The sequence below is a fragment of the Equus przewalskii genome, chromosome 17 (genome assembly GCF_037783145.1).
Source record: "Equus przewalskii isolate Varuska chromosome 17, EquPr2, whole genome shotgun sequence".
NCBI lineage: Eukaryota > Metazoa > Chordata > Mammalia > Perissodactyla > Equidae > Equus > Equus przewalskii.
In genome coordinates this window covers 65892084-65906864 of record NC_091847.1, presented here as the reverse complement: position 1 = coordinate 65906864, position 14781 = coordinate 65892084, and the positions used below count along the sequence as shown (strand labels likewise).

The 14781-nt window shown below is 37.0% G+C and overlaps 1 protein-coding gene across 20 annotated transcripts in view; it reads right to left on the bottom strand.

Annotated features, from left to right (window-relative positions):
* Window positions 1–14781, bottom strand: part of PMS1 (PMS1 homolog 1, mismatch repair system component) — a 96902-nt gene that overhangs the window by 40631 nt on the left and 41490 nt on the right. For all 20 annotated transcript variants that reach the window (XM_070580430.1, XM_070580421.1, XM_070580433.1 and 17 more), the window contains one exon: window positions 6659–6822. In XM_070580430.1, the coding sequence (XP_070436531.1) occupies window positions 6659–6822 (164 nt within the window). The remainder of the gene's footprint in view (window positions 1–6658; window positions 6823–14781) is intronic.

Genomic DNA, 14781 nt, shown 5'->3' with positions numbered 1-14781 from the left:
TAGAAAAAAACAATTCTAAAACTCATATGGAAGCACAAAAGATCAGAAATAACCAAATCAATCCTGACAAAGAAGAAAAAAGCTGAAGGCATCACATTTCCTGACTCAAAAAATACTACAAAACTACAATAATCAAAACAGTATGGTACTGGCATAAAGACAGACCTGAAGATAAAGAGAAGAGAATAGAGACACCAGAAATAAAACCATGCATATATGGTCAGTTGATGTCTGACAAGGGTGCCAAGAATACACAATAGGACGGCTGGCCCACTGGCGTAGCCGTTGGGTTCATGTGATCCACTTTGGCAGCCCAAGGTTCACGAGTTCAGATCCCAGGTGCAGACCTACATACTGCTCATCAAGCCATGCTGTGGTGGCATCCCACATACAGAATAGAGGAAGACTGGCAAGAGATGTTAGCTCAGGGTCAATCTTCCTCATCAATAAAAAAAGTATACACAATGGGGAAATGACAGTCTCTTCAACAAACAGTGCTGGGAAAACTGGATATCCACATGCAAAAGAATGAAATTAGACCTTTATCTTATACCATACACAAAAATCAATTCAAAATGGATTAAAGACTTAAATATAAGACCTGAAACTGTCAAACTCCTAGAAGAGAACATAAGAGAAAAGCTTCATGACACTGGTCTTAGCAATGATTTCTTGGAATATAACACAAAAAGAAAAAATAGACAAGTGAGACTATATCAAACTAAAAAGCTTTTGTACAGCAAAGGAAGTAATCAACAGGGTGAAAAGGTAACCTATGGAATGGGAGAAAATATTTGCACACCATATATCTGATGATTAATCTCCCAAATATATAAGTAACTCCTACAACTCAATAGCAATAACACTTAGTAACCCAATTAAAAAACGGGCTACGGACTTGAATATTAGCACTCCCATGTTCACTGCAGTACCATTTACAATAGCCAAGATGTGGAAACAACCTAAAGGTCTGCTGATGGAAGAATGACAAAGAAAATGTGGTGTATACACACAGCAGAATATTATTCATCCTTTAAAAAGATGGAAATTCTACAATATATGACAACATCGAAGAATCTTGAGGTTTTTACGCTAAGTGAAATAAGCCAGTCACTGAAAAAGCTAACAGAATCAAACAAATACTGCATGATTCTACTTACATGAAGTATCTAAAATAGTCCAATTCATAAAACCAAAGAGTGGAATGGTGGTCCCCAGGGACTGTGGGGAAGGGGAAATAGGGAGTTACTAATGAACAGGCATAAAGTTTCAGTTAGCAAGATGAATAAGTTCTAGAGATCAGCTGTACAACACTGTAACTCTAGTCAACAATACTGTACACTTAAAAATTTGTAAAGAGAGCAGATCTCCTGTTAAGTGTTCTTACTATAATAATAGAGGAAAAAAAAAACCCCACAGACCCTAAGCTTCTAACAGTCCTATCAGCTGGCTCCCTGATACTCTTCCTTTTCCCATACATCCTATTTCATTCAGGCACACATCCCAATGATAACCTTATAGTTCTTTATTTTTCTAATTTTTGTGCCTTTTTAAAAAAACAAGCAACAAATTTTAAGGCTAACAAATAACAATACCCAGCCTAACTTGACTAATTAACAAAGACTTTCTATTGATGAGGTAACAATAACTTCACTTTAAAAGTTTTGTTTGATTCTACTAGCTTCTTTTTTTTCAGTGAAATCAAAATTAAGTCAAAGTAATTCATGAAGGTAACTACATATTACAGAAGAAAGTCAGATGCACCCATCCAGGGATAAAAAGGGGATGTGCTATTACCATTTTCCTAGGCATATAAGTTAAATAAATCAGATATCCTCAAATCTTTTTTGTTCTCCATTTTCTACGTGCAGTTGAGCCAACCAGTCTCACTGACTCTTCCTTTTAAGAGCTATCACAGACACTCTGTGCTTTCTATGCCCAACATGTTTATCCTAATTCAGGCCCCTAGTGCCTGGATTTTTGCTATAGCTTCCTACCTAGTGTCACTGCTTATAGCCTCCTATAATTCTTCCCTGCACAGTACTGCCAAACTGTCAGAGGTAACACCTTTATCGAGTCACTTCCCTACTCCCAATTTTTTACTTAAAAAAGAAAGATTCTGCCTAGTGTTCAAGATCCTTTATAGTTTAGACTCAAATTATCTTTTAGGATTTATCTTCCTCTATGCCTTTATACAAAATACCTACTCACCTAAACTGACTTATTCACTGCCTCTGAATGTGCTCTGCGCTTTCCTACCTACATCTTTTACGTTCATACTATTTCTCTATTTAGGATGATCCTGATCCATTTTCCCACATTACCAAATTCTACTGTAATAGAATCCCCCTATAACCCACCTATGGGGGGGTGGGGGGGTGGAAGTCATAGGTGAGATCACTTTTACAGGTTAATACTACTCCACTGAATCAGTAACACCCACCTGCCAACTGGCCAAAGTCAGCCCTCCCTCTTCTGTGACTTTCTATGAGTTCCCCAAAAGGAAAGGGAAGATCTCGAGTATAAGAGCTAACACTTGCTGTTTTGCCACCTCTCTGATCCAGTTGCTATCTTGAATCCTCAGTGACACCATCTGCCCCTGTATCTTAGGTGCTTTAACACCTAAGCTCACAATCCAGTATGGGCTAGTGGCACCAACGTGATGCAGTGTTCCTGTCCTCCATGCTCTGAATCCTGGATCACGCTCATTCATTTAACACATATTTTCTGAGCACCTGACATGAAGTACTACTGTAAGCACTAGGGATACAGTAGTGAAAAAACAATCAAAAATCCTTCCCTTAATGGAAATTATATTCAGAGAAAGAGAGACAATAAATCAAGATAAGTACAATATTTAGTCTAGTAGATGGTGTTAGGTTTTAAGAAGAAAAATAAAGCAAGAAAAGGTATGGGGCAGGGGAAATGGTAGCAATTTTAGGGTGGCTAAAGAAAGCCTCACTGAGAAGGTTTAAGTAAAGACCCAAAGATGAAGACTAAGCCAGATTTACAGCAGAAGAATATTCTAGGCAAAGGAATTACAAATACAGAGGTCCTGAGGTGCAAGTATGACTAGCAGGTTCGAGGAACAACAAGGAGGCCAATTTAGCTGAAGCAAAGCGAGCAAGAGGAAAGAAGTAAATGAGATCAGATGCAAAAGTGGGTCAGATCATCTATAACAGGGGTCAGCAAACTACAGCCCAAGGGCCAGATCCAGCCCACTGCCTGTTTTTTTACGTTTTACTGTCAATGGTTGCTTTCCTGCTACAACAGCAAAGCTGAATAGTTGTAAAAGAGACTGTATGGCCACCGCCACAAAAGATAATCCTTCTAGAGACCCAGAAAACTAGAGAGGGAGCCACCATACTCACTACCAAATTGCCATGGCCAGTTTTCTGGGTTTCTGTTCCCAGCTAAGGCCCTGCCTCTTCCCAGACTGACTGAAACCAGAGATATTCAACTCTTCAAAGCTGTGCCATCATTTTTCCAGACTTCAAAATAAACAAACTGATCCCAATAAGCCTTAACGCTCATGTAACATGGAGGTGGGGTGGGCAGGAAGTCATTCCTTCAATTATTTCTATTTTGTAACAGCTAAAACCTCCTTATATCAAGGATATCCAAGTCAGCTTTTGCAACACCAGTAGGCCTATAATTATAAAGACAAAACGCAATTCAAAACAATTTTTAAAACCACAACTGATATTTTAGGCAAATGAAAATGTTCACAAAAATCGACAAGTATGAAGTATGAAAGTATTCCTTACTTGAAATTACACATTTAACATTATGTTCCAAACTGATGGTTTACAAAATTATTCATGCACATATGAAATAGCTAAGAATACTAAATTGTTTCAGATATTATCACATTAAGAAAAACTAATTCTGGGAAATAACTACTTTATAAATGAAAATATACACAGCAGGACCTCAAAGGGATTCAGCTATTACAACTAAAGCGAAAACCGTAGTGCTCATCTAAGGAATGGCTCCAGCATTTCTCCAAATAATATCTACTTTAAATAAACTCACTGAATCCACTTGTAAATTATTTGTCTTTGGCTGTCTCATTATTCAATATGCTTTCAAGGAACATGGTGATGAAAGAAGAAAAATACCTCTTTCTAACATAACCATACTGGCAAGAACATCAACATTATCAGTATTCAAAGAATGTCTTGGCAGGTTAAACCTTCATAAAAAGAAGGAACACTATCTAATCCAAGATGTCAAAATAGCAATAGTACTTCTCATATTATGTGCAATATGATTGTTTGTTTCTAATGCAGAAAAAAATTTCAAAAAAAAGAAAAGAAGCCAACAGTGTCATATTTAAATTTTAAGCAAAGGCAAAAAAAAAAAAAAATTCTTCAGAAAAGCAGATAAAGAATGATAAAAGTAAGCATGCTTAAAAGAAAAAGGCTAAGAGCAGAGGAGGACTCAAGGTTCAAAGAGATTTATGATATTGTGTCAATGCCATTTTGGGAGGTTTAACAATATATTCGAACAGTTGAGGCACAACAGCACTATTAAGAAGTAGAAAAGTAGAAACATAATTTGTACTAAGAGAAAAAAGCTTGAAGATAAAGTCTGCTTGTTCTAATTCAGTCCATGATTTCCTTATGTAATAAGAGCTAATCACTTTTCTACAAGACTTTCGATCGTCTTACATTACCTTCTTAGTATAACACTCTCAGCATACTCTCCAGGACTTGAACTGCATCTGAAACTACTGAAGGCCAGCAAGAGACTTGTGTTTGCTCAACATAACTTCAGATACAGTATCCTCCAAAAATAATAAAATGCAGTATATTACGAAATACTGTTTCCATTCTCAAAAGAAAATGCCTACACTGATGATTTTACACTGGTTGGGAAAATAATATAAACTTATCCAACGCTTAGAAAATATACATTTGACTTTAAATTTAAATACTTCCATTACATGAGGCAATAATCTTGTTTTATTCTTCTATTATGTTTTCTCTTACTCAAAACTCTTCCCTTTAATTATACCTGCTTTTCTTTTATAAATATGTAGTTCCTACCTTCATATTTTACCTTTTCCATCTGTTTTCCCTTCCTGCTCATTGTTTCTTCTGTCCTTGATCTTTTCTTAACTTGGGTACATTCAACTTTTAATTACTAACTGTCCTTGGGATCAAGAGGTCATAGGGTTATTTATATTAGCAGGATGAGCCTCCATCCATCAACATCCTGAGGAATCATAGCACGGCAGAGCTGGAAGGGATCTTAAGGTATCATTTGGTTGAACTCTATGCCAGCAGGAACAGGTGGCTGACTATTCTTAATGTTTTTTTTTCTTTTTTATTTTTTTTAAGAGGACCAAAGATTTTTGATCATAAATATTCCACAACAGCTTGGTTTAATACAGAAGCTTCTCAATAAGAAGTAAAAAGACACGGAGTAGGAAAAAAACTGGATGAAAAAGAGTTCTGACCTCAGCACTATTTCTTATTGTAAAATATAAAACAATTCCTTTGATCACTCTGAGTTTCATGTTTCCCACACAAATAGAGATAATGCTATTTAACTGACAAAGTTATTCTAAGTGCTCTGAAACCTGGAAAAGAACCATATAAACACAGCATTAAATTGGGAAGACAACACAGCAGACAGTAAACAACCTGCACTCTGTAGGCATGCTAAGTTTCAAACCCCATCACGACAATTTACTAGCTGTGCAACATGGAGCAATGTATTAAACCTCTCTGAGTTCAGGTCAGAGGACGACAGCAAAACTAATGTAATGTCTACCTCACTCAGTTCTGCTCTGAATTACAGGAGTTAATGCACCTAGCATAGGTTCTGGCATTGTATAGGTGCTCAATAAATGTTAACTCCTTACTCCCCTTCAGGTTCCCACACTTCTGCTGTGTGGTTCTGCTCTCCTTCCATTAAATGTTTCAAAGTGGGCATGTGGAATTTTATAAAAAGAGAATAATCAGAAAATATGTAAACCTGTCTTTCCCCTAAGATTTATCAAGCAACAAGAATTTCTTATCAGCCGTGCTTTGAAAATGGAAAGAAATGAGGTAGAGTTTCCTTCAAAAAGCAAACAAAAAAGCTCTTGCAAAGAAGAAACAGTTTAGAAAAGAAGGTGAAAATGTCACTAAATTGTGAACACCTTAAAGGAAAACAACAGTCTTACTCATTTTCATATTTAGAAAGCAATCAAACATTTCCTAGATGGGAAAGTCTGTTCGCTGAATCACTGACCTTAAAAATTAAGAAACGAAAGGTTCAATTAGATGTCATATAGATATTAGGTAACAGAGTAAAGATACTCTTTATATAATACAGGTAAAACTAAACAAATGTGGATTTTTTTTTTTAAGGTGAGGCAGACTGTCGCTGAGCTAACATATGCGCCAATCATCCACTATTTTTTGTATATGGGATGCTGCCACAGCATGGCTTGATGAGCAGTGTGTAGGTCCATGCCTGGCATCCAAAGACATGAACCCTGGGTCACCAAAGTGGAGCGTGCAAACTTAACCACCATGCCACCGGGCTGGCCCCTGGACAAATTTTTAAAAGAAGACTCTTTACATATCTAACTGATTTAGATAAAATACATTATCCCTTTATATCATATATCAAAAAAATCTTACAGAAGTACAATAATGCTTACCTTGTTATGTACAAAAACAATCCTTAAGTCAGGTTTAAGTATACCATAGCTTATGAGGAGATCTTGGACTTTTTTTATTTCATCTTTACATTTTTTAGCAGTTGAATAAAATTGCTTTCTTACAGGTAGATTCTTAAACAATTTTAAAGCAGTTACAGTTGTACCTGTTGGCAGATAAGAGGGAAGCACATTTAGATGTGAAAGGAACTTCACAGATCTTTAAACCAGACACAATCAGTAATTAACCCCTCTGTCATTAAAGGTCAGTCCTCCTCCAACTCTGGGAACCCAAAGAAGACTCAATTTCGCAAGCTGTTCCGATCCTATGCTAGACTCCTCTCTCTCTAACAGGACTGATCTGCTAAGTATGGTCTCTTCTATGTTGTCTACAAGAATAACCTTCATTTCTACCACTGCAGAGAAACACAGGCTCACCAGAATGCATATCTTAAGAAATGTTGGTATTCAAAACACTTGAGGATGATGCTTATTCTGCACTTTAAAATACAATATATAGGTGGCATAAGGCTACAGAACATATTTGTTAACCTTAATTATTCCACTAAAAATTCTTATCTGAAGTAATATCTAATTGCCTGGTTTAATTTATCCTCATCTTCTGAACAACAACAAATATTCAAAACACAGGATAATCTAACCAAAGGTCTTGTATTAATTGTGAATTTATTTAACTAAAAAGTTGAATAAAGGTTTAAAAATTACACTGCTTAAATACCAGGTTAATAATTAGGTCTTGTTGGAAAAAAAACAGGAAATTAGGAATAGGTGTTTTCTCATGGCCATATATCATAAGTCTGTGTTTTTCAAACACTGAGGAACTCTTAAAAGTACGAGTGACCAGCTAATCCAGACTTATTAAATCAATCTCCTCATGTGATTCTAATGACTATACAGCCAGGGTTTAGAAACAAAGCACTGAGGAGTCAAAAAATCAATTTAGTATAGAGTCTCTCAACCTTGGCACTATGGACATTTGTTGTGGAGCTGTCCTGTGCATTGTAGGATGTGTAGCTGCATCCCTGGCCTCTACCCACTAGATGCCAGTAGCATGTAACGCAGCTGTAACCATCAAAAATGTCTCCAGACATTGCCAAATGTCCCCTAGGGGACAAAATTGCCCTTGGTTGAGAATTACTGATTTAGTATATAGCAACTAAGATTTTAAAAATAAAATAAAAAGTCTAGAATAGACTAAATGAGAATAGAAAATAGGGTGCATCATACCCTATAGTAAGGGTATATGTTGTTTCACGAAATTTTTGCTTTAATTAGCTTTGTATGAACTGGGTTGCTATGTAAAATGTATTTCTTACTGTGAATCAGAGTCAAAAAGGCTGAAAGTTGCTACAATAGGTCAATCTGTGATCTGCTAACAGCAAAGTGGAAAAAACACAAAGAAATGGCAATCATGCAGGAAATATAAGACTTAGAAAGCCTAGAATAAAATCAGGAGTTCCAGGAAGAGAAAAAGAAACAAATGGAGATGTAATTAAATAAATAACAGAAGAAAATTCTCTTGAGTTAAAGGCTCGAGTGCAGATTCCAAGAGCTTATTGCATTACAAGTAGGAATATTAAAAAAAAAAAAAAAAAAAGACACCACATTTCACTGGAAATCCTAAATTTTAAGGACAAGGAAAAAACTGTACAAACTTCCAGACAGAACAAGTTCCTTGTGAAGAAAGATCAGCGCCAAATTTCTTACCTATAACACCAGAAGACAGTCTACAAACTATTGAGGGGTACCTAAGAAACCTACACCCAGTCAAGATACGTACAAGGGCAAAATGAACACACTTTTGGACTTGCAAGGATTCGGAAGTAAATCACCCAAGTATATTTGATGAAAATAGTGGAGACGAACACTAACCAAATGACAATTACATGAAAACAGACTTCATGACAAGAGAAGATGAGAAAATAATCTTCACGAACAAAGAATCTTAAGAGCTAAATGTAAAGAGAAGATGACAATGTGGCTTGCATTTGCAATGTAACTGTTAAATAAGGATTCCTGAAATGAAAGAGAGATGATGTAGGGAAAAGCCTAACAATAGCCTGGAACTCAATGTTTTAAACTATTAGTAGTAATTAATACTGGACAACTGGAGTATCGGGCTCGGGAATAAAACGAGATAAAGTGTACAGGGCCCTACGTAACCTTGACTACGGCAATCTCCTTTCCTACCAATGTCCTTCCTTCTGTTCCTCCAACACTCCAGACTTATTTCTACCTCAGGGCTTCTGCACATGTTCTTTCCCCTACCCATTGCGTGGCTAATTCCTTTATCGATCCTCAGATCTCAACCTAAGCATCATCTTTTTAGACAATCCATGCCTGAATGCCCTATCAAAGGTTGTTTCTCCCAAACTGAAACCATGTTTTATTTCTTCCTATAAATTATCAATATTTAAAAAGACTTGTATCTGCCTCCCCTCTTAGAACACAAGAAGCATGAGAGCAAGTGACTGTCTACCATGTTTGCCATTACATCCCCAGCACCTCAAACAATGACTAATAACCTGTAGGCACGTAACAAAAAATTCTTGAGAGGGCAGCTCAGTGGTGTAGTGGTTAAGTTAGCCTGCTCTGCTTCAGTGGCACGGGGTTCGCAGGTTCGGATGCTGGGTGCAGACCTAGCACTGCTCGTCAAGTCATGCTGTGGCAGCATCCCACAAAAAACAGAGGAAGACTAGCACAGATGTTAGCTCAGCAACAATCCTCCTCAAGCAACAAGAGGAAGATTGGCAACAGATGTTCGCTCAAGGCTAATCTTCCTCACCAAAAAAAAAAAAAAAAAAAAGTTTGAATACATGAACAAATGAATGAATGCACAGAAGAACAAAAACAAGACAAATAGGTAATAAGAATAAACCCTGTATTTAGTTATAGGATACATGGTATTTTTGTAATTTTGAAAGAGAATTTACTAAAATATAGAAAAAATAAAACAAGGTAAGGGAAAAAAAGATATTTGTGGAAAGGACCAGAGGTAAACCTCTATTTCTACTTTGCTCACATGATGTTTTTCTGCTTCTTTTCTCTTGATCAGGTGCTTCATCAGCACATTACATTACCAACAATTACAAATTTTTTTTTGCCTTCCTCCAGCTTTATGTAGGTTATTTCCTTGGCCTAAGTGCACATGTCACTTCCACACTCAGAACTAAAGTCCTTGGAACACCGTGGTATTCCTCACTGGTCACACTGTGGTGCTACTATTCTCTGCCTTAGGAAAGTAAATAGGTCACCGTCAAGCTGTGAGGTAAAGTTGACAGAGGTCAAGGAGTGCATGCGCTCAGCGATCAGGAGAGGCATGCACTCTAAACAGGAGTGAACACTCACACCAGAATCCACATTAGACACTATTCTCAGAGCTCTCTTACACCTTCTTCTCATCTCACTCTATGTTCTCTAGGTATCCCCTCCGCTGCCACAGCTTCCACTACCACCCATATGCCAAGGATTCTTTTATCAAAGCTGTAAGAAACACCACACTTTCATGAACCTCTAAAAAAGAAAAAAACATGCCAATTAAACCATGACACAACGCCTTAACACAGTTTTCTGAAACACATAAACTGGTCATACCAGCCTCTCATCTTTTTGAAATTTCTTTTATCTAGCCCCACAGATATTCCAATTTTCTCTGGTTTCTTCAATTCCAACGCTTGGCATTTGATAGCAATCCTTTTGCACTTAACACAGCTTTATTTACTTGTGGCTATTTTCCCTTTTTTGGGTCTCAGAAGCATTTGTTTGTTGCTTTGCAAGAAAATATGAAATTGTTTATTCCTCCAATGAATGCATAAATCACCAGTAATACAGAAAATTGCCTGTCCAAAACAGATTTGGGGAGGCCATTAATTATAAGCCACAACTGTTTTTAGGGATGTCAAAATGTGACAAAAGGTGCATCTTAGAATTGACTAGGATATGTATCTAAGACCCCCAGCATAGAGTTACATATAGATGTTTATTCATCATCAGCCCTCCTCACAGCCCGAAGACACCTCCAATCAATCACACCCAGACCTCACTATCTTCCTCCTTCAGTCTGATACCACACCTTTCCTCAATTCTCATATAACGCTGACATCCAACAGCTTCCAAAGGCAGATACTCTAGATTTAATTGATTCATCCCTCTACCTCATACTGTCAATATCGCGTAAGTCATCTAGGCCTATCCATTCTACCTCAGAAATCTCAAATCTATGTCAAGTCTCTTCCCTTCCCTCAAACCTTAATTCAACATAACATCTTTTACACAGTAAGACAAAATTTATGGTAGGAGTCATAATGTTCTACAGGTTAATTTTGTAAATAACATGATATTCATCTTCTACCTAAAAAGTTTCAATAACTCACTGCTGGTTGCAAGAGATACAAACTCCTTAGCATAATATAACAGGCTCTTCATAATCTAACATCCAAGCTATCATATTTAACCTAATCTCCTGCATCTACTACCTCCAAACACTGTCACTGAACTCTACGTCATTCTTAGTGTGCCTTTTTTATCTACTTTATTGAGGTTTTAGCTATACTTCTTTGTATTGTTTTTGTGGTACTCTAGAGATTATGATATACGTTCTTAAAGTATCACAGTCTACCTTAATTACCATAAAATGAATTATACTTCACAATGTAACAACCTTGAAACAATGTAATTCCACTTACTCTCCTGTCTTTTGTAATATTTTGTCCTGCATTTCTATACATTATAAACTCCACAGCATATTGTTCTGTATACATGTATTATTTTTGAGGAAGATCAGCCCTGAGCTAACATCTGCTGCCAATCCTCCTCTTTTTGCTGAAGAAGACTGGCCCTGAGCTAACATCGTGTCCATCTTCCTCTACTTTATATGTGGGACACCTACCACAGCATCGCTTGATGAGCGGTGCCAAGTCCACACCCAGGATCTGAACCAGCAGACCCCAAGCCACCGAAGCAGAATGTGCAAACTTATCTGCTGCGGCACCAGGCCGGCCCCTTGTTCTGTATGTTTTTGTAAAATAAATTTTTTAAAAATTTAGTCTTTTAATTTTTTCCACATATTTAACTTTCCCAGTGCTTTTATTTTCTTCCTGCAGCTTCAGGTTGTCATCTGGAATCACTTCCCTTCAGTTTAAAAACCTTCCTTTAGTGTTTCTTATAGTTTCATGTAGTGCATGTCTGCTTGTGATGAATTTTATCAGCTTTTAGTTGAATGAAATTGCCTTTATTTTGCCCTTATTTTTTAAAGGACATTTTTGCCAGATACAAAATTCTAGGTTAATTTTTTTTAAACATTTAGAAGATGTCATTCCATTCTCTTTAGGTTTCTGTTTCTGATGAGAAGTCAGTTGTCATTCTTATTATTGTTCCCCTGAATGTATTTTTTTCTCTAGCTGCTTTAAGATTTCCTCTGGTTTTCAGGAATTTGATCATGATGTGCCTAGCCGTGGTTCTGTTTTTATTTATTCTACTTGGGGTTCAATGAGTTCCTTGGATCTGTGGCTTGAAGCTTTCAGCAAGTTTGGAAAATTCCCACGTTTTCTTTTCAGACTTTTCTTCTGCTCCATTCTCTCTTTTCTCTCCTCCTGGGATTCCAGTCACACATATGTTAGACTGTCTAATGTTGTCCCACAGATTTCCAATGCCCTGTTGTCTTTCTTCATTCTATCTTATCCTCTCTCCTTCAATTTACATAATTCCTGTTGACTTGACTTCAAGTTCACGAATCTTTTCTTCTGTTATGACCAGTATGCTGCTAAGCCCATCCATCCACAGTACTTTTTTAATTCTATAATTTTCATTTGGTTCTATTTTAGAGCTCCATTTCTCTGCTGAAATTCTCCACCTTCTTACTGATTTAGACTATCCCTGCCTCTAAATTCTTTAACATAAACAGCTGTTTCAAAAGTTCTTGTCTGCTAATTCAAACATCTAAGTCATCTGTGAGTTTGGTTATATCAAGATTATGGATCTCACTTTCCTCTCTTCATGCCTCTCAACATTCTTATTTTTGCCAGACATTGTATATAAAAGAGCAATAGATACTGAAGTAGATATTATTTTCCGCCAGAGAAGGCACTTCATTTCCTCTGTCAAGCAGCTAGAGTGACAAACGAAACTCTTCAACATAATTAGGAGTTTAACTGGGTTGGAGCTGAGCTGCTCCTTTATTCAGTTTCAGTTAACTTCCAGTTTCAAACGTCTTGAGGATGGAGTCAGGTCTCTTCCTCTACTAAGGCTTTGGGACCTAAGCACTGAAAGACTTTAAGATCTTTCTTTCTCGAGCTCAGTCCCAACTTTCTTCATCACTGTTTACTCAGCAAAATTCCTGTCGAGATTTGACATCTGGGGTGAATGAGCTCTGTGTTTGAGGATCCCATCTTCCAACTGTCTCATCAGCTCACATGTGGCTATCAAAACTTCAGCTGGTTTCTCCTAGGGCCATAAAAGAGCTCTTGTCTATAGCAGGCTTGCTCCTTTGCCTGCCTATGCCTCCAGACTCAGTTAATACTCCCATGGAAGCAAGTGGCCACCAGTCTCTTCTTGTCTAGGAAGGGGTCATCTTTTTCTTTAACTTAGTTCATTTAAAACTTCTTTGTGACACAGTTTTTCGATGGGTTTTTTAAAACTGAAAATTTTAAAAATTATGTGTTTTGTCCCCTCATCACTACATTAGAGAGCAATGGTCTCTTGAAATCTACATCCATCATTCTTCTCTTGTTGAAAGGGTATACTCTCACTCCTTCTTACCTACCATCTTCAAACTCAAATGTTGTTTTCTGAAACTCACTAACCTTCCTTTTGGCAGCCGGTGGCTTCTTTTTACTATCATTACTTATTTACTCATCTGTGTTCTTCACTAGTGAGTTCCTTTTACACATCTGTGTTCTCCACCAGTCTGCAACAAATATAATGATATATATCATAGCTGTGGACAGAAGGTGGGAAGGAAGGCAGGCAGAAACCACAAGGGCAAAATATAAACATGTTTATGAAAGGAAAAGATATATGTTGCTTCTCAAATATATGTTATGTATCAAAGACCACACTACACCTAATCTGTATATTAACTGATAAATTATTTCTTCAGCAGCTAAAAGTATTCTCAGAGCAAACTGAGAATTACCAATAAGCCAAGAATTACATATGTTTGAATAAAATTTAATGATGGAAAACTACTGATTCCAAACGAAATGTGTATCCTTAAAAAAAAAGTACCAAGTAATATTGGCCAGTAGGGAGGAGGCCCTAGCGTCCTATCATATTTTACAAGAGAAGTGCTCAGCTCTCTAACTTTAGCACATTCTACAAACACCAGAACTAAATTGCTGTCCTGTCATATGCTCTGTTATATTTTTACAGGACCCTACGTTATGCCATTTATAAAGGGAGCTATTTATTTATATTCCTAATGTAAAGAGGTATGGTGGCTTGAATATATCGAAGTTTTCCTAAACTATTTAATGAAAAAGTGCCATTCTCAAGATGAAAAAAATCTTTCAATACATGCACAATCACACATAGCAGGGATTTACCAAGAAGAGGAAGCTCTCTCTGCTTTAATAATAGGGTAGGGAAAGGAAATATCTTGATCAGAGTACTTTAAATATACCACTTTTGATATCTGAGAAATTCCTAAGGTGGAAGGAAGTATTGGAGGTGTTAAAAGAATATGTCCAGAAGGGTAAATCAATTTAGAAAGCTTAAAACTGATTATCTAGGGGCTAGCCCCATGGCTGAGTGGTTAAGTTCGCGCACTCTGCTTCAGCGGCCCGGGGTTTCACTGGTTCGGATCCTGGGCATAGACCTAGCACCACTCATCAAGCCATGCTGAGGCGGTGTCCCACACAGCAGAACTAGAAGGACTCACAACTAGAATATACAACTGTGCACAGGGTGGCTTTGGGGAGAAGAACGAAAAAAAACTGATTAGGGTAAAGGGATAAAAGTGATGACAGAAAAAACATATCACCTAAAATAATTTAGTCAGGATTCTTGGCAAAAGAATTTAAAAGCTGGAGACTTATTCTTACATTTCTTGTTAATTTTTTAAATATCTTAAAATAGAAGTGAACAGAAGATAAGGGTAATTTAAAACG